Below are 20,100 nucleotides of genomic sequence, written 5' to 3'. Positions count from 1 at the left end.
ATAAGCAGGTCTGTTGGGTGGGCACTGACCAAGGTATCCTGTGGTCCAGGCCAGCATGAGTTTTGTGGCTTGCCAACAGATCCCTTCCAGAGCATTCAGACATGGGGCGAGAGGTGGCATGTAAGGGCTTACTCAAGATGGACACAAGAATACAAAGGGGAGCTGGACCTCACAGGTGAGATGCACAAACATGCCTATCTGAATGAGCATACACATGAACACAGCTTAGAAGCTGCTATCACAGGTAGTGAGCTAGCCATGGCTGGCTCTGGAACTACACAAGCAGGAAGCCCTCTTCAGACAAGGCAGAGGGCACTGGGAGCTGTTTACACGTGAGTTGCCACCGAGGTACCATGCCAGAGTTTCCCCTACCTGAGCTGCAGTCCTTTAAGGCCATGTTAATCTCAGCCAATGGCCAAATGCTCATGGACAGAACATTTGGTGGGTTTTGTGTGGTGCGGTTTTATTTTGGGGTGGGGGTGCAATTTTAATTTCTAGATATTACTAATAAAACTTTCCCCTAAACAGGACATTTCCTTCTAAGAAAAGATGGTGGCTGTAGGTGCAGTGTTCTGCAAGAAGATGTATTTTATAAAACCTGTGAAGGATCTTCTGTATTTATGTAACTTTTGTATTTGCCATTCTGTATTTATCTAACTTTTCATCACTTCATTAGAAAGACATGCTAAATCAGAACACTAGAAAGAACCAGCCTAGCTTCCTTGCTTGTCACCACAGGGAACTCTTGGAGATGGTGTGGCCCTCTTGAGATTATGGTCTCTGTCCCTGCCTCTATGCAGCTGTGGCCCACATTCCTCTGCTGAGCTCACTCCAGACCAGTGGACCTTTTAGGCACAAGCTAAGGTGCCACTGAGACTCTGTTTCCAGCCCACAGAGCAGGTGTGGTGCCAGAGGGGCAGAGAGGTCCAGAGTCAATTCCAGGTCTTGCTGTGCTATGCTCCAGCAGGGCTTACCATGGACCACTGTACAGGCTGTCACTGGGGCCTCATAGAAGTGTTTTTGTCCTAGGCTTGGTTTAGGGGAGTATGTGCAGAAGATTAAGGCTGCTATTTCCACTGACCAAGAACGGAAGCTGGGAAGCCCCATACTGGTACACACACAGGTAGGGCTGCTTTCCACAGGGGAAAGACAAGGAAGGTTTTCTAAGCTGTGACCAGCCCCAGAGTAACAGCATCATGGTGTGCCACCATAACTGACTGGCTATCAGGCCTGGCATGGTGCTGGCTGCTTATCTCTGGATAGTGTGGCCTGTGTGCTTCCCAGACTCAGCTGAAGGCTGAACCCTTAGCCTCTCACCAGTGACTTGCTCCATGGCCCCTCTCCCCCACCCCCAAGCAACAGGTCATGAGTTACCTGTGGTGAATCTTGGTTTGGTGGGGGGTTCCTGGACTGACATGGGGAAGGTGGCAGATGCCGGGGAGGACTGTGCCCGAGACAGAGGTCTGTGGCTGCCAAATGACACAGGGATGCCGGCAGCCTCCATAGATGCCTGGTAGTTCCTTAGCTGGTGGATCCTCTGCTGCTCTAGCAGGAGAGCTTGCTGCAGGGCAGGAAAGAGGGCCATTAGTGGCAGACCATTTCCCACCAGTCAGTGACACTTATTACAGTCACCCATAGCCACTGGCTAACAACTAACCATGGAGGCATGACCCAACCATGGGTCATGATCTGAGCAGGATCACAAGAAGAGAAGGCACTTGACACACAGGCCCTGCTTAAGAGGATGAGGGGACTTGCTACCTCAAAGGCCTACAGGGAGGTTTGGTCCAGGTGGGGCTCAGGAAGAGTTCTCTAAAGAGATGGTGAACAATGGTAGAGGGCTGGTATTACACAGGGGTTGAGTCCTTGGCTGGGAGAATTACTCTGGAGTGAAAATGGTACAGTGAATGTACATGGCACCCCTCCACCGGTTCTTCTGGTAGTGAAAGGGTGACTAATCTGTGGGCCAAAGTGAGCAGGGGAGCAAAGGCAGACACAAAAGGGCCAGCTCTATATTGTCTAATGTGTTCCCACCCTGGCCTCTGACCACTCTAGTGGTCATTCTCATGCTAGGAAGGTCAGAGCGGTGGGGAGAAAAAGGGACGTGCTACTGAAGGGCTCAACTGCCCACTGCAGAGAACTGAGATGACAGGGGCACACCGTGGAGGAGGCAGAATCTAGCTGGGTGTCTGTGTAGTATAAGGTCACAACTCAGAGGATTAGCCACCCTGAGGGATGTGGACCCTAATGGGGACTCTGGGGACTGGCGGAGGTACATGTCCCTATGGAAAGTCAATCAGCTGGGAGGAGTGAGGCAAAGATGAGATTCCCATGGTTGGTCTGCTCAGAGGCAGTAGTGAGCAGAGGAAGCCTCTGCTAGCTGAAAAAGGAAACTGTGTCATCCCATGCCACTGCTACATGTTAAAAGGAAGTCCAACAGAAGTTTGTGCCCACCCCCAGAAACCTCATCCCAAGATGGACAGATCTTATGGTCTTGGAGAATGTTCACTCCTGAGAAGCAGGGTACTTTACCCCAGATGCTTGTAGTCACCTGTAGACAGGAGGCAAGCTTCAGACCCTGGGGCTGCAGGAGGGAGGCAGAGCACCTCCTTTAGAAGGGCCATAAATACCCACGCAGAAGCATAAGGCCCAGAGCCTCTACAGCTTGCATCGGACCACGGGGACCAGGCCACTAAACAGCTGACTCTGAGTGATATCCCCTATGTGTACTTCCACAAACCGTCATGCTTGAGGTCTCCATGAAGGGGGGACCAGTCTTACTGGTTGTTCTCCAGAGAAAGTAAGGACTCCTAAGCACTGTCTCAGGCTTGGATCATCTGGTGTCTACAAAACACTAGTCCCAAAAGCAGCTAATGAAATATCTGACATAGATCTGTGTGGTAACAGAACACTGGGTTTCAACGAGAGCATGTTGGCATTGGCTTTCTCTGAGGGTTTACTCCAGACATGACAAACTTGTTCCCATTTCCCTTTGGGTCCATCAGCCTGGGGCAGCAGACAGTCCTAGCCACTAACTGTCCTGAGTGCCTGATTCACAAGACCAATGGCATTTGTTACCCTCTGTTAATTCTACTATATCTTAAAGAGTGGTAGTTATGTGATGGGAGCTAAGTATCCCCAGGGTCAAATGGGACACCTTTGCCCGAGACAGACAAGAGAATCACAGAGCTGGGTGCTGGGGACAGACTATGGGACCTATTCCCAATGCAGATATCCAGGAGACTCTAAGCCACCCTCATGCTGTGGCTGCTACCTAGCTGTTCCAGGGACCATATGAGAATGAAAGTCAACAGCTGCTTGCTGGAGGAACCTTGATGTTCTGGTATTACCAAGAGCTATGGAGAAGCAGCAGTGGTAGCCACATGTGTCATGGGACTGAGAAGGGGCTCGGCTGGGAGAATCCTAGAGTCCTGTGAGCCTATGCCCTACAAGAGGACCCAAGTACTGCTTCTTGGGAATACAACTAGAGTCTATGACTCTGGCTCCCCTGGATTTCCTGGTACTCCCGAGGCAAAAGCAGCCTCTTTGGGGTTCTCTGGCTTCTAATCTAGGGCTTCCTTCTCCCTGTCCAACTGTCCCTCGTCTTTTTAGACATGTGCCAGTTTACCTTTCATTGCAAATTAAGTCACTCACTGAACCTCCTCAGTCTCTGGCAGTCTGCTACTGTGTACTGCACCCTGGACCTCATTGGCTTCTCTGAATCTGAAGGATGATCACCTAAGGTCCCAGTCTGATCAGACCCTTTTTTTTTTTTTTTTTTTTTTTTGATACATGGTCTCACTATGCGGCCCCAATTGGCCTGAATTCATGATGCAAACCAGGTCAACCTTGAACTCACAGATATCTGCCTGACTGTCTCCAGTCCTCAGATTAAAAGTCGCACACCACCACCTCCAGCTCCCTTGCTCCAATTTTGGTGGTTAGGCTGAATCCCACCAACCATCTACAGCCTCCCATACCTGAGGAGAAAGTGCAGACCATGTGCTCAAGAAGGCACAGGAACACCTTCAGAGGGCAGGAAAGTATACAACAAACACACCCTACCTCCCAGGAAGGCAGGAAGATCACTAGGGCCAAAACAGTGAGTGTCTGTGATTCAGAGGACAGGAGAAGCTGAGGTCAACTGCCTGCTTTCCTCATTCCACACCTGTCTGAAGAGCAGCTCCTGCTCAGTGGCTGGGCGCTGGCTGGGTTCCGCCTCTCGAGTGGGCTCCACCTCCTCCTCCTCACTCTCGATGGGCTCCTGTTTGACCTGCACACCAGCTAGGGAAGGCTCCTTCTGCCCAGGGAGCCGGTCTAGGTAGGGCTCATCCAGCAAGGCCTGGTGCTCACGGAGCTCCTCCTCCGTCTCCTCAGGGTGGCTCTCAGGCTGGCGAGGTGGCTCGCTGGGTTTAGAGATCATCTACCGTGCAGAGGAGACAAGGGAAGTTAGGACAGTCATGGGACCGGAAGAAGCTCTTCCACAATTCAGGAATGTTCTACCAAGAACTTGTGTGATCCAGGGCTAGCACTGCTTTTACCCACACACCATGGGCCTTAGCATCATCTGAGATGCACAGGAAGTGATGCTTAGGGCTAAAATGATGTGGCCTGCAGACAGGTGCTGGGCACTCAGTGCTAGTGCAGTGTGTCTGTGTGCCCAGAAGAGAGACACTGCAGGCGTGAACTCAATGTGCAGAGGGGATAAAGGTAAGCAGCAGAGAAGCCAGTGCCAGTCAGTCACAGGTGCTGAGAGCATCAGAGGCCGACATCAGGTACCCTGTGGTGAGGAGCCAGTATAGGACCGGGAGGGTCCAGAAAGAAGTTCTTCAAAAGGTTAGGAAAGTCACACACTGAAAGGACCTTCAGGACATGCCATCGGTTTGTGGGCAGCAGTGTTGGTGGTGCCTTGTCAGATGCACATGCCAAGCTCCCCAGCTAATTTTTACTAAGCTACCACGTGGTTGTACAGGCAAGATTTCTCCAATTGTGTTCTGAAAGCCTACCCTGCTGGAGATCTTATTCCTAAAACCCCAAAACACAAAGGCAGACAGGTGGAAGACAGAGACAGGGAGACAGTGGCCATAGGGTACGTCTTCTGACAAGATGGATGGGCTCTGTGGGACATAGTGTAGTGATGGTGGAAATTGTTCTGTACCGTAAGCCTTCTCACTATACACATGCATACAATGGGGCAGCTGAGTGAAGTCCTAGACATGTTAACTGGCATGGCTGAGATCATGTCATACTGTACGCTGTCAACGGCCTCAATGAAGGTAGGCAAAGCCCATGTCAAATTAGTGAGCTATCAAGCCTCTCTCCAGATGATGGGAAAGACTAGGCAAGCAGGCTTCAACAGAAGTACACTGTTAGCTATTTGTTCCGCTTCATAGTTTGTGATATGCTCATGCCACCTTACTCTTGTGTACTCCTAACTCCTAACTCCTAACTCCAGCTTTGGGTTGGGGAAGGGCAGGTGACACCATTCTGGCAAGCAGATGCACTCTAACTAGTAACAGGATGAGGTGAGCTGGGTGTCTGATGTCAGGTTTGCTGAGATTGGGCCCTTTCAGGTCAGTGCTATGGCAGCAATGGAAGGGACACAGTACCTTGAGGTGACATAGAAGAAATTCTCTGGGGAAGGTGGCTTCAACTGCTAGAGAGACAATAGCAGAGGGACAGCCAAGATCCAAAAAGGAAAGAACAAGGGAAGCTCGGTGGATGGGGCTGGGAATGACCTAGGACCTATACAACAGGCTCCCATTGCACAGAAGGACACAGGTGTAAAAGAGGTGGCAATGGGGCTATGACTACAGAGACAGACCACGAAGATCAGAACGTGGGAGAGGGCTCAAAAGGCTTCCCCTTTGGCTCTGGGTGGGGAACAGCTGGGGAGTACAAGCTGCAATTTGGTAGAAAGTATAAGCACTGGGATGCAGATGACAGGTCTGGACTAGGGACAACTGTCTTCAGGAAATACTATGTAGAGACAGAGGTAGAGAGGTCGGCCTAGAACAAAGATGCTCAAGCAGTCTTCAAGCAAGACTAAGGCCTTTTCTTCCTTTTTCTGTCTGTCTCTCTTAACACACACACACACACACACACACACACACACACACACACACACACGAGGGAAGGAGGGGGGTGAAGAAAAGGAAGAAAGAGGTATAATCTATGTGTATGGCTGACCCACCCAAATGACTGGGCCCTCAGGAAGTCAGGTCATTGTAAAGGCTCAGCGCTAAGTGTTTACAAGTGCCTAGCACGTGATGGACTTGAACCCAGTTTCCTCCCTACTCTACGGTAGCACTCAGAAAACAAAATAACTGTTCAAAGTAGGCCATGATAGGTAGAGGCTGTTACAGGAAGGGTAGAGGGTGTCTTCTGAGAGGAGGAAGCAGGGCAAGTCTGCTGGGTTTGTCTAACACCATCTTTATGCTTCAACACTGATGAACGCTGTTAGAAGAGCACACTCAGCCTTTCACCTTAGCATCTTCGGCTCAGCAACAGACAGAGGGGCCTTTTCTCCCGATACCTTTATGTGAACAGCTGAGCTCATGGCCCTCACAATAATAGGCCTCTGTCCTATGGTCCCACAGTGACCCCCTAACAACTTTTGTACCCCTTTCTGGATTGAACACGTCCTGTATTCTATGTGGTGTCATGTTTCTTCAGTGTCCTTGTACCATTTATGGTTCTGAGTACCTCCTGTTTTTCTGAGATTACAGTTTGGTTGTTCACTGAACAATATTCAACTTTCTTAAAACTGGAGTCTGCCTAGTTAATCCAGGCAGGAACTCTGAAAGTGACATGTAAAGCAAAGGAACGTCCCCTTAGAACCCTGGTCTCCTGTTAGCTGGCTTGTCACCTCAATGCTGACTGCCTGTGGCTTAGGAGAGTGCCTCTGGGAAAGGTGGGGGGAGTGCTCACATCAGTACATGGTTGTGGGACTCTTCTCTTTGCTGTGTCTGATGCTGGGAAGGCCTTAGGCTTCTTGCTCTTGATGTCCTCCCTGTGTCCTCCTCTCATATGTCAAATGGCCTCCACTGCCAGGACACGCTTCCCTGCTTCCTCTCCAAGTTGGGTATAAGCTGCTGACAACGTGGGAGCTTAGTGGTGCCACACAGGCAGGTCTGCAGCCTTGGCAGGGACCAGGCAGGCAGAAACTGCAGAGCAGGGAGCAGGGAGCAGGGAGGCTCTCATGGGGTCTCAGCTTGGCTAGGCCTCCCTCCAGAGGGTGCCTACTAGGGATATTGCCATGGTAACACCGGCCACTCTGAACCCTGTCAATGATGCAGAACAGGCCACGGCCTGCAGTCGTTGGGCCACTTTGTTTAGCACTGACAGAGGTGCTGGTGCAACCAGGCTTTGTGAGCCACAGTCACAGAGATTCTCTCTCTACCTCTTTGAACTTAGCTTTACTTCTTTGTGTCAACAGAAACAGCTTCTTAAAGCAGAGCTGGCTTTGGGAAGCAAACTTGGCTTTAGGCAATAGAACAAAAAAGGCCAGTGGAGAGGCAAGTAGCAGCTCTCGAGCATGTCAGTTCCTGTTGTCCAGAGGCCTCTTGGACATCAGAGCCCTGCTTTTATCAAGAGGTGAGAAGACACACACTACCATATCCAGAACAGCAGGGTTGAGACATCAGACTAGAGATCAGAGCCAGAACCCTACTGGCAAGTGCAAGATATCAAAGAACTATTGGACCCTCTCCTAAGTAGACCACCTACAGCCGTCCACATGCTCATGCTCAAGAGAGGAGGCTCAGGGAGGCCAACACTGCCTGCACAAAGATCCAGTCATCTTGTAGACCCACCGTCACGACAAGAACTGCTTTCAACAATGGGGAAGACACTTTTTCCATGGAAAGAGGAAGGCACATTTTCTGAGCACAGCTTCCCACTTTTTGGGACAAAAAACAAACAAGGCTGTGGTGAAGTGGGTCTGGAGGCAACAGTGAAAAAGGGGTGCTTCCCTGCCAAGATGAGCATTGCACTCAGAGAGCCTTCTTTCCCTGGAAGGGTTCATCCTTTGGCCTGCCTTTAGGGAGCACATTAATGTGGGTACAGCACTCATATGAAGGGCTGACATCCAGTCAGGTACACTGGCTGCCACTTGAATCCCAAGGAGTCAAGAGGGGGAGCCAGCTCAGCAGCCCTGTTTGGTCCCTTGGAAAAATGGGAATGGTCACAAAAGGCTGTTGAAAATACAATACAATTAGCTCCTATCACATCATTGGAAGATTGGCACTTTTAATATGGAGGCTGAATGCATAGTGGGCAGTGAGCCCAGCTGTGGTCCCCGCTATGACAAGCAGGAAGTGGACGGCCCTTGGGAACAAGCTTCTCACAGAGCAGGGCAGGAACACAATGCCAGATAGCACAGAGAACATCACTGTCTTCCTGATCGTCCCAGGAAAACATTGTATAAACGTTTCAATCAACTGTCATTTGCTATCACAAATCAATCATGTAACAAGCCCCAGTGAGATTACCCGGCTTCTAAAGTCATCTTCAAAAATATGCCACATGTGAATGGGTGTTTCCTGTCTTCAAACCTCCTACCACACCACTCAGGTAGTGATATAATGAAGTTAATAATCCTAGTCTGGCACTAGAGAGATGGATATGAAAGTGCTTTTGACACCTGAGAGTATAGACACTTGGCAGAAGCCTGTCTGCCTGTCTCGCCCCCAGCAAATGCCTTTCCTGTGTAAATAATGGGATGCCTGGAGCCTCCAACTTCTGACATACCCAGAGTGTCAGGCATCAGGGCTGTGGGCTAAGGGACTTGGGGCTAAGGAGCTGATATCATCGTGTCTGACAGGTAGGAGGGGCCTGGCTGAGCCTGCGCTAGGCCTGCAGTCTGTAGCAACTTCCTTGGAAAACCAGTTTGATCCTGGACCTCTTAACTAGCGGCAGAAATCAAGGTGGGGTGGGTGTGGACAGGAGCCACTTGTCATCCCTCTGTCCTGGAAATACGTGAAATGAGGCCTCTGATTCACTGTGGGGCTCTGCAGATCTCTTCAGATAGAAAACAGAGCCACCTGTGTATATGCACTCATCTTCCAGTCTCTCGCCCCGATCCTTCCCCAACATCCACAGGGAAGCCACGGAAAAGGCGTGGAGCCTGACAACAGGCAAAGGACCAATGATGGTGTGCTTGCATCTCAGTCCTCTCTCATTTTCAATTTCCTGTGGTCAATCAACATCTTAAAAATATTAAATAAAATATTCTAGAAATAAACGATTCCCAAGTTATAAGCTGTATCCCAGTCTTGTGCTAATTCACTCCAAGGCACCTAGGGTGGGTACCCACCCTAATACAAATATACCGAGTGCTTCTCTCCTCGTTGGCTAATAAGCCACCTTGTCTCCCCACTTGGCTATTGTTCAGAGGGTTCTGTACTGGCCAGATTCAGGCATCTACTGAGTATCTTGGAGCGTATCCCACCCCAGGTAGGTAGCAAGAATAGATCTAATTCATAAGTCCTGAAATTCACTTTTAAACTGAACAGTTCAGTAGTTTACAGAACTATATGACCATAACTTCAACCTAACTTGGGAACATTTTCATTGGCCATAACATAAATGCTGTCCCTAGTGACAGTTGTTCACACTTCCTCACAAGCTGTAGCTCTTGACAACCACTAACTTAATCCATGTCTAAGGCAGCGGTTCTCAACCTATAGGCTGCAATCCCTTTGGAGGTCAAACAACCCTTTCATAGGGTTCATACACTGGATATCTTGCCTATCAGATATTTACATTACGACTTGTAACAGTAGCAAAAGTACAGTTCTGAAATAGCAAGAAAATAACTTCATGGTTGGAGGGTCTCCACAACATGAGGAACTGTATTAAAGGGCTGCAGCATCAGGAAGGTTGAGAACCAGCGCTCTAAGGCCTCACCCACGCTAGTCACTTCCTTCGAGTGAAACAGCAGTGGCCATCCGTGACTTGTTTATGTTCCTAACTGCCATGTTTTTGGGCCACACATGCTGGAGGACCTAATGACAAAAAGAAGTGTGTTCTGTCCTCTGTCACTGAGAGATAAACCCAGGGGTTACTTAATTCATCATTTGGCTGCTATGAGCAATGCCGATGAGGCAGGTGTCTGTGAGACATTTCCATTTTTCTTGGAGGACAGCTGCTTAGGTGTCTGCAATATACTCATCTGAGTTGATACTGAAGATGCCTGACTGACACATCTGACGAGAACATACTGAGCTCCTCTATGTCCCTGCTTGCCAGCACCGTGGCGCTAACTCTCCCATTGCCCCCCCCCCCCCTGCAGATGGGGCTAAGAGACTGTGGGCAACCTGAGAGTGCAGACCTCTCTACAGGCTAGCTGCTCCCAAGTTACCTCTAATGGTGTAATGCCCACATTTAAAGAGCTGCAGGTGCCAGGTGACTTGAAAAATTTGCTCCAGGAACTCGAGCATATTGTAAGGCTACAGGCCTTGGGTTATAATTTGCTTACGGATCTACTTGGCAAATGACTTTAGAGAATCCCTGAAAGGACTGCTTATGTGAACTGCGTCACACAATGATGTGGAGGCGTCTTGCGAGGATGTGGCCCACTACTTGCAGGTACTGATGGGCTCTGAGGAAGGCTCTGGACAACCCTGCACATTAGCTCCACACAAGAGCACACCTCCCTAGGCTCTGAGTCATGGATAGAACATGTGCTCTGTGTTCCTCCCTTTCCTGTTCTGACCACTCAAGGCCAGCAGGGGCTAAGGAAGGCAGCAAAGCATACACCACCTGGCTGCAGGTGAGTGGTCCTGGAGGGCAGCAGGACAGACCCACCTTGCTGAGGTGCAGCTGCTGCTGCTGGAACTGCTGCTTGTGCTTCTCCAGGAACTGCTGGTGCTGCTGCTGGATCACTAGGTGCTGCAGGGCTTGTGCGTTCTGCGGCAGGGGTGCAGACTGCGTGCGCCCCAGTGGGCGGTGATGCCGCAGCTTGTGAATGGATGGGGACACCCTGTCCGCACCAACCAGGGACTGTGTGTGGAGGGGCAGCGCCCCCAGGCCTGAAAGATACCAGTCTGAAGATAATATGGAGGAAAAAAAAACAGCAGAGGGGAAGAGGAAGAAGAGAGGGGAGATGCTGTTGAGTAATCAGTGGAGAAAAAGACATGCCTGCCAGCCCAGGTGCCTTCTAGGAAACATGACTGTCTGCAAACAGGCCCAACTTCAGCTAGAGGCTGTAAGTCTGAGCTGGGCTTTAGGGGCAGGGGCAGAGAACATAATCTGAAAGCAAGGCCACCTGACGATCCCACTGATGCAGTCTCTCCAGGAGCTCACCGAGGAGCACTCCAGAAGGTGTGGCAAAACAGCCTAGGATCAGCCTGCCGAGTCTGTCACAGGTGTTTCCAGAGGATGGCTATTTTAGCTCATACATACCTAATTACCAGAAAGAAGAACAGTTTGCAGCTGACCTGCCGAAACTCACAGACAAACTGACAGCAAGAACCTGTCACCATCACACACCCAGGAACTGCCACGACCTTGACTTTCAGTGGATTCTACCTTAGGAGACTTTACTTTCTATCACATACAGAGTGGAGTTGAGAGAGGAGAGGAGGGTGGCACAGAGAAGAAAGCAGATCTTCTCTAAGGGCATGAGAAAGGGGTTGCAGAGAGAGCGAGTGCAGTGACATGGCACAGCATGCAGATAGTGCAGGACAGCAGCAGCTTCGGACAGACAAGCATGAGTTCAAAGTAGTGGGAAGGAATCAGAGAAGAATGTTTGCTCCCACATACTTCCTCTGGTCAGTCTGCCCGGGAGGAGGAGTGTGGTACAAGGCTGGAGTCTGTGCTAAGAGCTGACCCCTTTGCCAGTGAGTACTGTGCTTAGACAGTGCTCTGAGATGAGCAGCTATGGCCACATAAGTAGTGGGATATTGTGCTACTACTCTGGCTTGAATGCTCACGGGTCTAGGCTCTACACATGGTATCATTCTTTACTGTTCTATACAATGGGGAACCTAGGCCTCTAGGACAGCTGTGTCTGAACAGATTAACTCTGTTCAGGAGGCTCCTTTCCACAGGAAAACAGAAGGAACCTATTGAGACCCAGCATCAGGACCACATGACATGGAAGACAGGGGTGCACTGGAAGATTAGGTGGGACTGCCGGGAGAAAGAGTGTGGAGTCTGAAGAAGAATCACAAACAGTGGCCTGACATCCCAGCACTTAGGAGACTGAGGCAGGAGAATCAGAGTTTGAGGCCAGCCTGGGCAGCAAAGCAAGATTTAGTATCAAAACAGTAGCAAAGGACCAAATAGATAAAAGAATAAAAACCAAAAACCATTCTAACCCAAAAGGAACAGCCTCAACCAGGAGATCAACACTGACCAGGCTAACGGGTGGTAAATGCTTCCTATGGGAGCTGAATCTTTTCACTTCCTCACTGTGTGCCAGTGTTTCATTCACAGGTGGGAAGAAGAAGCTCATAGTGAGTGGCTTCCCAGACAACAGACAAGAAGGGGCCTGAGCATAATGGGCAACTCATGGTCACTGGGACACTGCCCTCCAGAGCTGAGGGTACCAGCAGCCAGAAACGCTGTTCCTGTCTAGATCACTAACTTGGGAGAGCCAAGGGCATACTGGAGATTAAAAAAAAAAAAAAGCACAAGCCAGAAACACAATACCAAGCCCTATAGACTGATTCATACCAGAAGGCAGGGATACTCCAACTCACCAGCCAGGGGCTGGCCCAGGGAACACTGGAACAAGGCCAGCCCTAGGGTTGCTCTGGCTATGATTCTGAGTGAAACAATAGGTGTGAGGAAGTCAGCCACTGACCTAAGATGGTGTAGAACTAGGCAAAGCCACCAATAGGTAAGATTCTGTGTCTCAGAAAAAACAGTCCACATGTCGTTTCTGAAACATAGTCCCTCCATAGCGTGTTCACCAGGTAAAGGTCACAAGTCTCCTATCTTTTTCTAACTTCCATTTTCCTAAATGTGATCATTCTCAAGCTGAGAAGAGACATCAGCGGTCAGTTCTGAACTTCATGCACTTGCTTCCTTGAGCTACAAGGAAACCTATCAGAGGGAGAACAGGAGGCTAAACAGGGGGCCACTGGCATCGACTTCTGCTCCTTGGTCAGCTTTCTAAGCAGGAGATGGTTCTTTGCCATAGCTGAAGTAGCTATGACATAACAGGGATCCAGAATCTCTGTTGTGTGGGCTCAGGTGTTCTTTCCAGTCCTCTTCAAAAGCTACATGAGGCCTGGCTGTGTTCTTACCTGTGACGAGGGGCGTCTGGGTAGGTGGCTGCTCCAGAAGGACCATATGCTGCAGGAGGGGATTGTGAGCCGCTCCACCATCCCGCTCCAGGGGCGAGGTGCTCAGGTATGGGGTGAGGTGGGTGCCGGGAAACAGGGAGAGTCGCTGCTGGAGGGCCGGGAGGGCAAGCCTCTCAGCATCCTGCTGGCCTGCTGTGCCCTGAAATGTACAACCGGAATATTCAGGCAGTGGGAACTGAAGCAGGCAACCACCCCATGTCATACAGACCCACAGAGGCCAACTTACAGCAGCAGGGCCAGTGGCAGGAAGTCCCAAGGTGATGTTGGGTAAGGACGGTGATGTGTAGAGAGGGAGTGGGGCGACTGAGCCTTCTCTCGTCACAAGTCTATGTGCCAAGCTCGTCTGCAGACAGAAGACACTGTGACCCTCAGAGTCTGCCACAGATGTTCCAAGCAGCACATCCAGGACTGCAAGGGGGCACTTCTAGCAGAAGGTGTGGACATGTGGTTACCTGGTGCAAAAACGGGCTGCACGTTCTGTGACCCACAGGTGCGTGTAAGACCTTCAAGCATGTCACAGGTAGAGAATCAGGGCTCCTATTCCTGAGTTTCTGCCCTCCTAATGAGCTCTTGCTACCTTGTTTGTTTTTATTCAATTTGTCTAGTTACCATAAAACTACAGGTAGGAAGTTTAGAACAATGTATTTCATAATATTTTTTTATATTTAGGGTTTTTCCAAGAATGACATCAAAAGCAGAAAGTTATTAAGGAGAAAGTTATTAGTAAGCAGGAAAAACCTTGTTCTTATAAAAGGTAGGTAATAGTGACAGCAGGATCTATACAGGAAAGACAATAACTAAAATATAAAGAACTTGTCAATCAAAGACCAATTAACATGAGAGCAGAACTCAATAAAGACAATAACAAAAGAACCCATATTAAGGAAAATGAAAAACAAAAACAAAACAAAAAAACAACATTCAACATTATCAGTGACCGAAAACATATTTACCAATTCATCCAACTGAGAGACTTTCTAAAGGCTCAGAAAAGCTGAAACACGTGGTCACAGGATTATAAACTGCTGTACTTTCTGCAGACTGATTTGGCAATCTGTCTGGAAGCTCCTGGCTGAGGGTGCAGTGGTGAGAAACACTCCTAAGGAAAGGCCCCAGCACATGAGGACAGCCACAGCACCATTTAAGCAGTCACATGAAGGCGGCAATATGTGGCTTCAGCCACGCCAGTCAAACTTAAAAGAACACAGGGCCTCGTCAGCACACAAGAGGTCAGGAACTGGCCTGATAGCCATGGCAGCTGTTACTATTGTTTATTAGTGGTTATTATCCGTCATTACTGGTGTCATTTCTAAAGTTAGCGTTAAGAGTAAGAGGTAGAGTAGGTTAAGGTTAGGACTAGGTTAGTCTTGGTGTTAGGGACAGAGCAAGGTTAAGGCTTAGGGCTTGGTGGCAGAGCCAGGGTTAGGATTGTGAGAAGGTTAGGTTACAGCTTGGCATAAAGTTAGTGTTAAATGAACTAGGGTTTAGGTTAGTTTTAGGGTTTGGGCTGGAAACAGGGTTATGATTTCATTTAGGACTAGTGTATGAGCTAGCATTAAGTTTGGGGTGAGAGCTAGGGTTTGTGTCTACATGTTAGGTCTAGTTATAGCTAGGGCTAGGGTTAGGTGTAGGGCTAAGGTTAGAATTAGAACTATGTTAAGACTATGGCTAGTCAGTCAGTATTTGAGTGAGGTGTAGAGCTTTAGTGTGGTATTAGGGTTAAGGTTTTGGACATGGTTAGGGCTAGGATGAACACAGAATGTCACAGCTAGGATTGCCATTATGGTTAGTTTTATACTATTTCTGCCTGGGGTGCAGGGTGGGACGGGGCCATTGTCTGGAGTGCTCTAATATGTGTCCTATCAGCTCTTTTTTTGCAGGTAGATGGACAGGCCTTGCTCAGAAGAATGGTGTTTTATCTCCACCATGCCAACAAATGAGACTATAGGATGCCAGTTCCTGGTTCGAGAAGGCTGTATGTAGGCATAATGTGGTGTTTACCACGAATCCACAACCCCATTTTCTATTAGTTCTTTTAGTGTACTGTGTAATTAAGGCTGGGAAACATTATAACATAGTAAAATCTCATTCCCTGAACAAAAGTAAAATTACATAGGCTAAAATTACTGATGAACAATGGTCATCTGTCTGTACCTCTGGCCAGAAAATAATTTCTTCCTTCCTGTAAAAGTACAGGTGGCCAATTTTCTTCCGTTTATGTCAAAGACCCTGGCTTTCATGATGCCTTGGGGAGCTACCTGGGATCAGTGCACCAGACTGAATGCCTCAGGGCTGTGACAGGAGGCAGGAAAGACAGTTGCTTACCTTGTGCCACCTAGCCCAGAGCAAGGGTAGTTCATACATATGCAACATGAGCAACGACCAAAGGGCTTCTGGGAAAGTTCTTTTAGAAAAGAACTTAGAAGTGTCAGTCAGTCAGTCAGCCAGCCAGCCAATTTGTCTCTTTTGTGTTTGTGTGTATTATGCACGTATCAAAAGTAAAAGTACTTTCAAGTATCACTTCCGGAAATATGTTTTGGTTAGTTGAGAACAAAATAAGTAGTTTCTAATGTTTACAAAGATATATCTTTTACCACTCAGGTAGCAGCCGCTTAGAGGATTTCCTTGTGGAACTAAAGAGACGTGCCCTAGTTATGTTCACTTGCGCACACAAAACATGTATCTGTGGTGTCTCCTGTCTTCAGGCCAGAGTACATTAGGAGCTTACAGGAAGAGCCCCTCAGAGCTCTGTCCACTACAGAACAGGCCTCTCAGCTTCCTGAGAGTGAACCAGGGCTAGTGGCCAGAGCCTGTGCACACCTCGTAGGAGTGTGAGCATGTGCAGTTTGTAACAGAGGTGTGTCAGCACTTCTCCTCCTGCAGAGAGAGACCTTTAGAACACAGCTGTGGTTCCTTAAGGACCCCATAATGCATAGTCAGTACATGAGCAGCCCTCAGCCACAGCTCATCCAATTCTAGTGTCTGAAATTCAAAAGGAATGTCCACATGTGACCCAGTACTCAAATGCCAGCTCTGCCTGTAACAATGACTGCCTGAGGAGAAACACTGGCAACCTCACTAGTCTTGGAGATGCTCTGTGTGCTCTATTGATTTGTGGTAGCTCAACTTACACATTTAGGCTTTGTAAAGATCAACACATAACTTAAATTGAAGCAGGGGCTCTCCACCCAAATGAGGAGCTGTTACACTACTCTGATTTCTCTAACTGCCCACATCACATATGTATCTGGGCCCATGGCTAACACGGAGGAACTGGAGTTAACATCCGAGGGCAGGAAGCAGTTTTGTGGTTGTGCTCTGAGGCTAATCACAGGTAGGTCTCAGCCATAACCTCCTCAGTCTTGCAAAAGGGCTGTTAAAACTTCTACAACCTATGAAAATACTTACTGGGAAGGTTAAAGAATGCAAACAGTGAGAGAATATGCGCATACAGTAAGAGACCTAGGTGCAGCAGAGTGGACCTCAATTTTCGCCATGACCCTGATTTCTAATTATCTCGACAGGAAGGAGCTAGAAACCCGAAATGAAAATGCTAAGCACCATTCCTGTGTATCTCACCTGAGGCCATCAGCTCTTTGGAAGGACAAGACCCATTTTTAAATACTGAAGAAGTCAGTCAGTATCTATATTACCAATAAAGACTCCTGTAAGCTAGGAACTCCCAAGAAATTTCCCACTCACTATACTCACACACAGAAGACAACAGTTCTGGGCTAAACCCCCAAAAAGCTGTTTCTGGGTGGTCTGCCCCATCCTGGCCTGTAGTAGCAGCAGCATTGACAGACTAAGGTCTGTGTTTCCACCCACAGCCTGGTCAGATTCCTCACCTATGGGAAGCTTTCTCTGCTCCTGCATCCTGGGCCCGGCCTGTGGGTCAGCGATGCTGTGGAGTGGTGGAAGTTTGGAGGGAATGTGCTGGGACCTGCTGTACTGGAAAACCACCATGGACCCATCTTTTCATTTCTGATCCTTTCCTTTCTCCCACATTAGTGTCCACCAGTAACTTTCATTTCCCTAACACTTAATTTTGTTGGCTATTGTAATTTGTGTATCTCAAATATGTCTTCTTCACCCCACAACCGTTCTCACAGGCCCGCTGCTTGCCCCATGTGCCTTAGCACATCATGTGGATGTGGTTGTATGATGACAGCTGTTTCTGTGACACACCTGGACAAAGATGCAGACAAACATGGGCTGGAAGTCCCCATCTTATGAGGCCCTCATGTTTCAGGAAGACCATGGCGGGAGGACGGGTGAGTAACACCCGGAAGGCCCTCCCCGTGGTGCTCCACGTGTTGGGCCTTCACTGAACAGTTAGGCACAGGCAGGTATTGGTCCGGGTGCTTGGCCCAGATGAATCTGTGACTGACCCACCTCAGCTGGAGCGCTGGGAACGGTGGGTGTGATGCCATTTTCAGTGCTGACATTGCCAGAGCTGCTATTCGGAGAGCTGGGACCGGAGCCAGGGGCGCTGCTGCACGCAGAGTCTGTAGATGAGAGACAGCAGTTGGGTTTGGGCACTGGGTAGAAGACAGAAGAGGGCCCTCTTGCCTCCCTGGTTTCTGCTTGCTAGCCTGCTGGCAGGCAGAACAGGGCAGGATTTCAAAGCAGGGATGGTAACATGATTCCCTTGGTCTCAGCTTTGCTGCTGACCTTCCATGAGCCTTCCAAAACTAGAGCTCTGTGGATGTATGACTGAGCCTTTCAGTGTGTGCGTATTACCTGTTCCATAGCTCCTCTGAATTTCAAGACTGTTTGAAACATCAGAAAGGAATGCCCTTAAACATTAATATTCAAAAGACCAGTGAACACAAAGGCCCAGTTTGTTTGTTTGTTTTTTTTTAACAGCGAAAGGTCAAATTCATTGTCTCTGTAAAAACAACTTCAAACTAAAGCAACCTACTGTGACTGCTCAGTTTACATGCAATCCTGCAATCCTCTTACTTTACTATGAACTACCCAGCAACCAGGAAACACAGGCAGTGGCTTCCCCTGATCAGCGGGCCTACAAAGCTCTTTGCACCCATGAGCTGGCTGCTGCTATCTCCAACCACACAGTCTGGATGGCTACTTTCTATGCTCAGGGGCATGTACTGAGCTTTTGAGGCCTGGTTCAAGGGTGTTTTGACAATGGCATCATCTGGCTAACACTTGCCAAAGACAAAAGACAAAAAGAAAACAAACAACAAAAACCCTGTTTTTCTAAAAAGTCCAGGAATCAGCAGCAACAGCAGCAGCAGCAGCATTCTGAGATCAGAGTCTAGCCCTAAGTCGGGACCCAGTGGGCCTCTGAAGGAGCTCAGGGATGCACTTCCTTAACAGAGCATCTACTCACTCGCCCCGTTTAGCAGGGCTCCTTAGCTGCAGAGCTGATTCTGAAGACTGTCTCTAAGTATAGCCCTGAGAGACACATGGAGAGGACTGGAGCAAACATGTTCATAGCCCTCCAGAGCTGTCAGGAGCTTGGCCTTTCGGAGGTCTAATGAGAGCATCCTTTCACCCCACCCACAGAGGGGAGAGCTGTGTACCCAGTGACTCCACCTGCCCTGGAACTAAGTACACTCAGGCGAAGACATCGCCACATTAACCCTGACAGGCAGCGAAGGCGTGGTCCCCTGTGGACGGGGTGGTCCGCCAGTCACTGGAGGCCACTTTTCACTCTCCAGCAGCGGCCGCCACACTGGAACCCTGTATCCAGTGCTTCTGGTGAGAGCCCTGCCACAGGTGCTCATCATGAGCACAGGACTCAGTCTGTCTTTTTTTTGTTCCCTCTCCTCCAAATGTCAAGTAGCTTACACTGGTGAGATTGTATATCTCTGAATTTTGCCAGCTGGGAGCTCAAGAACCTTTTGGACTCAAGAGGTGTTTCCATTTTACTTCTCAACTGTGATGTAAATATGTTTTTGTTTTAATCCCAAGTGTGGGATTTTAGTTTGGGCTTTAGTTTGTCCACAGCTGATAACTGGCTCCTTCGGGGCATGGTCTTTGCTGGCTGATAATGGTCTGCCTCATACAGCATGAAGAGGGGGATGGTCTCAGACTCTGAGGGATATAAATATGAGAGAGCCCAAAGAGAGAGAAAGTATGGCGTGTGGCAAGTGGCAGTTTAGAGAGAGCAGAGACAGACGGTGTGGCAGTTTGGAGATATGCTTCCTGCTGCAGTGCTGACACAGAGGCTACTGGCTGCCTTTGCTGTTGACGAAGATTGGTACAGCCCCAAAAGACTCCACAGACCCTAAACGGGTGGGAAAAGTAAGGGGTCGGCAGCCCCTCTCCCCACTAACCTTCTCTCTCCTATCTAGGGTTGGAGGGTTGGAAGAGAGAGGCTTTAAGGAACCCCAAATAAAATAGTTCAAAAACAAGCACAACACTGAATATATATGCTTTGCACAGATTCCACTCTCTGCTCTTGGGAGTTACACTGCCTATGGCGGCCACCATGCCCTACCTTGTACTAGACTCTCTGCTGTTCTAGCCCATCTCTGGCTGCATGGCAGAACCAAGCAACTCCTCCTTGGACACACACTCCTGGGGGTATACTGATCAACATTCTCACCTACATGCTGCATTGTAAGGAATGACATGTGGGAATGATTTATGATTTTCATTTTAACAAACGGATGTTTCAGTGTTTTATGCATTTTGTCTCCAGGAATCTGGCCTATGGAACTGCACATAATGTACGGCCTTCTGTTAGTTACATCAGCAAAACAGGGTGTCAGAAAGTACCTTCAACAGTTACTACATGACGAGGGTGTACTGC

At 48.9% G+C, this 20,100-nt stretch overlaps 1 protein-coding gene across 4 annotated transcripts in view; it reads right to left on the bottom strand.

Moving 5' to 3' along the window:
• Nucleotides 1–20,100, bottom strand: part of Hdac4 (histone deacetylase 4) — a 262,337-nt gene that overhangs the window by 45,060 nt on the left and 197,177 nt on the right. For 2 of the 4 annotated variants that reach the window (XM_055616475.1, XM_055616477.1), the window contains exons 9-14: nt 17,712–17,824; nt 13,543–13,659; nt 13,257–13,455; nt 10,810–11,048; nt 4,169–4,423; nt 1,375–1,561 (exon numbers count right to left, since the gene is read on the bottom strand). In XM_055616475.1, the coding sequence (XP_055472450.1) occupies nt 1,375–1,561; nt 4,169–4,423; nt 10,810–11,048; nt 13,257–13,455; nt 13,543–13,659; nt 17,712–17,824 (1,110 nt within the window). The remainder of the gene's footprint in view (nt 1–1,374; nt 1,562–4,168; nt 4,424–10,809; nt 11,049–13,256; nt 13,456–13,542; nt 13,660–17,711; nt 17,825–20,100) is intronic. The other 2 variants (XM_055616476.1, XM_055616478.1) reach the window with 1 other exon arrangement.

This window comes from Psammomys obesus, unplaced genomic scaffold, assembly GCF_907164565.1.
Source record: "Psammomys obesus unplaced genomic scaffold, mPsaObe1.curated_primary_1811, whole genome shotgun sequence".
Lineage (NCBI taxonomy): Eukaryota > Metazoa > Chordata > Mammalia > Rodentia > Muridae > Psammomys > Psammomys obesus.
The sequence above is the reverse complement of the archived record's forward strand: the minus strand, read 5'-3'. Positions and strand labels throughout refer to the sequence as shown.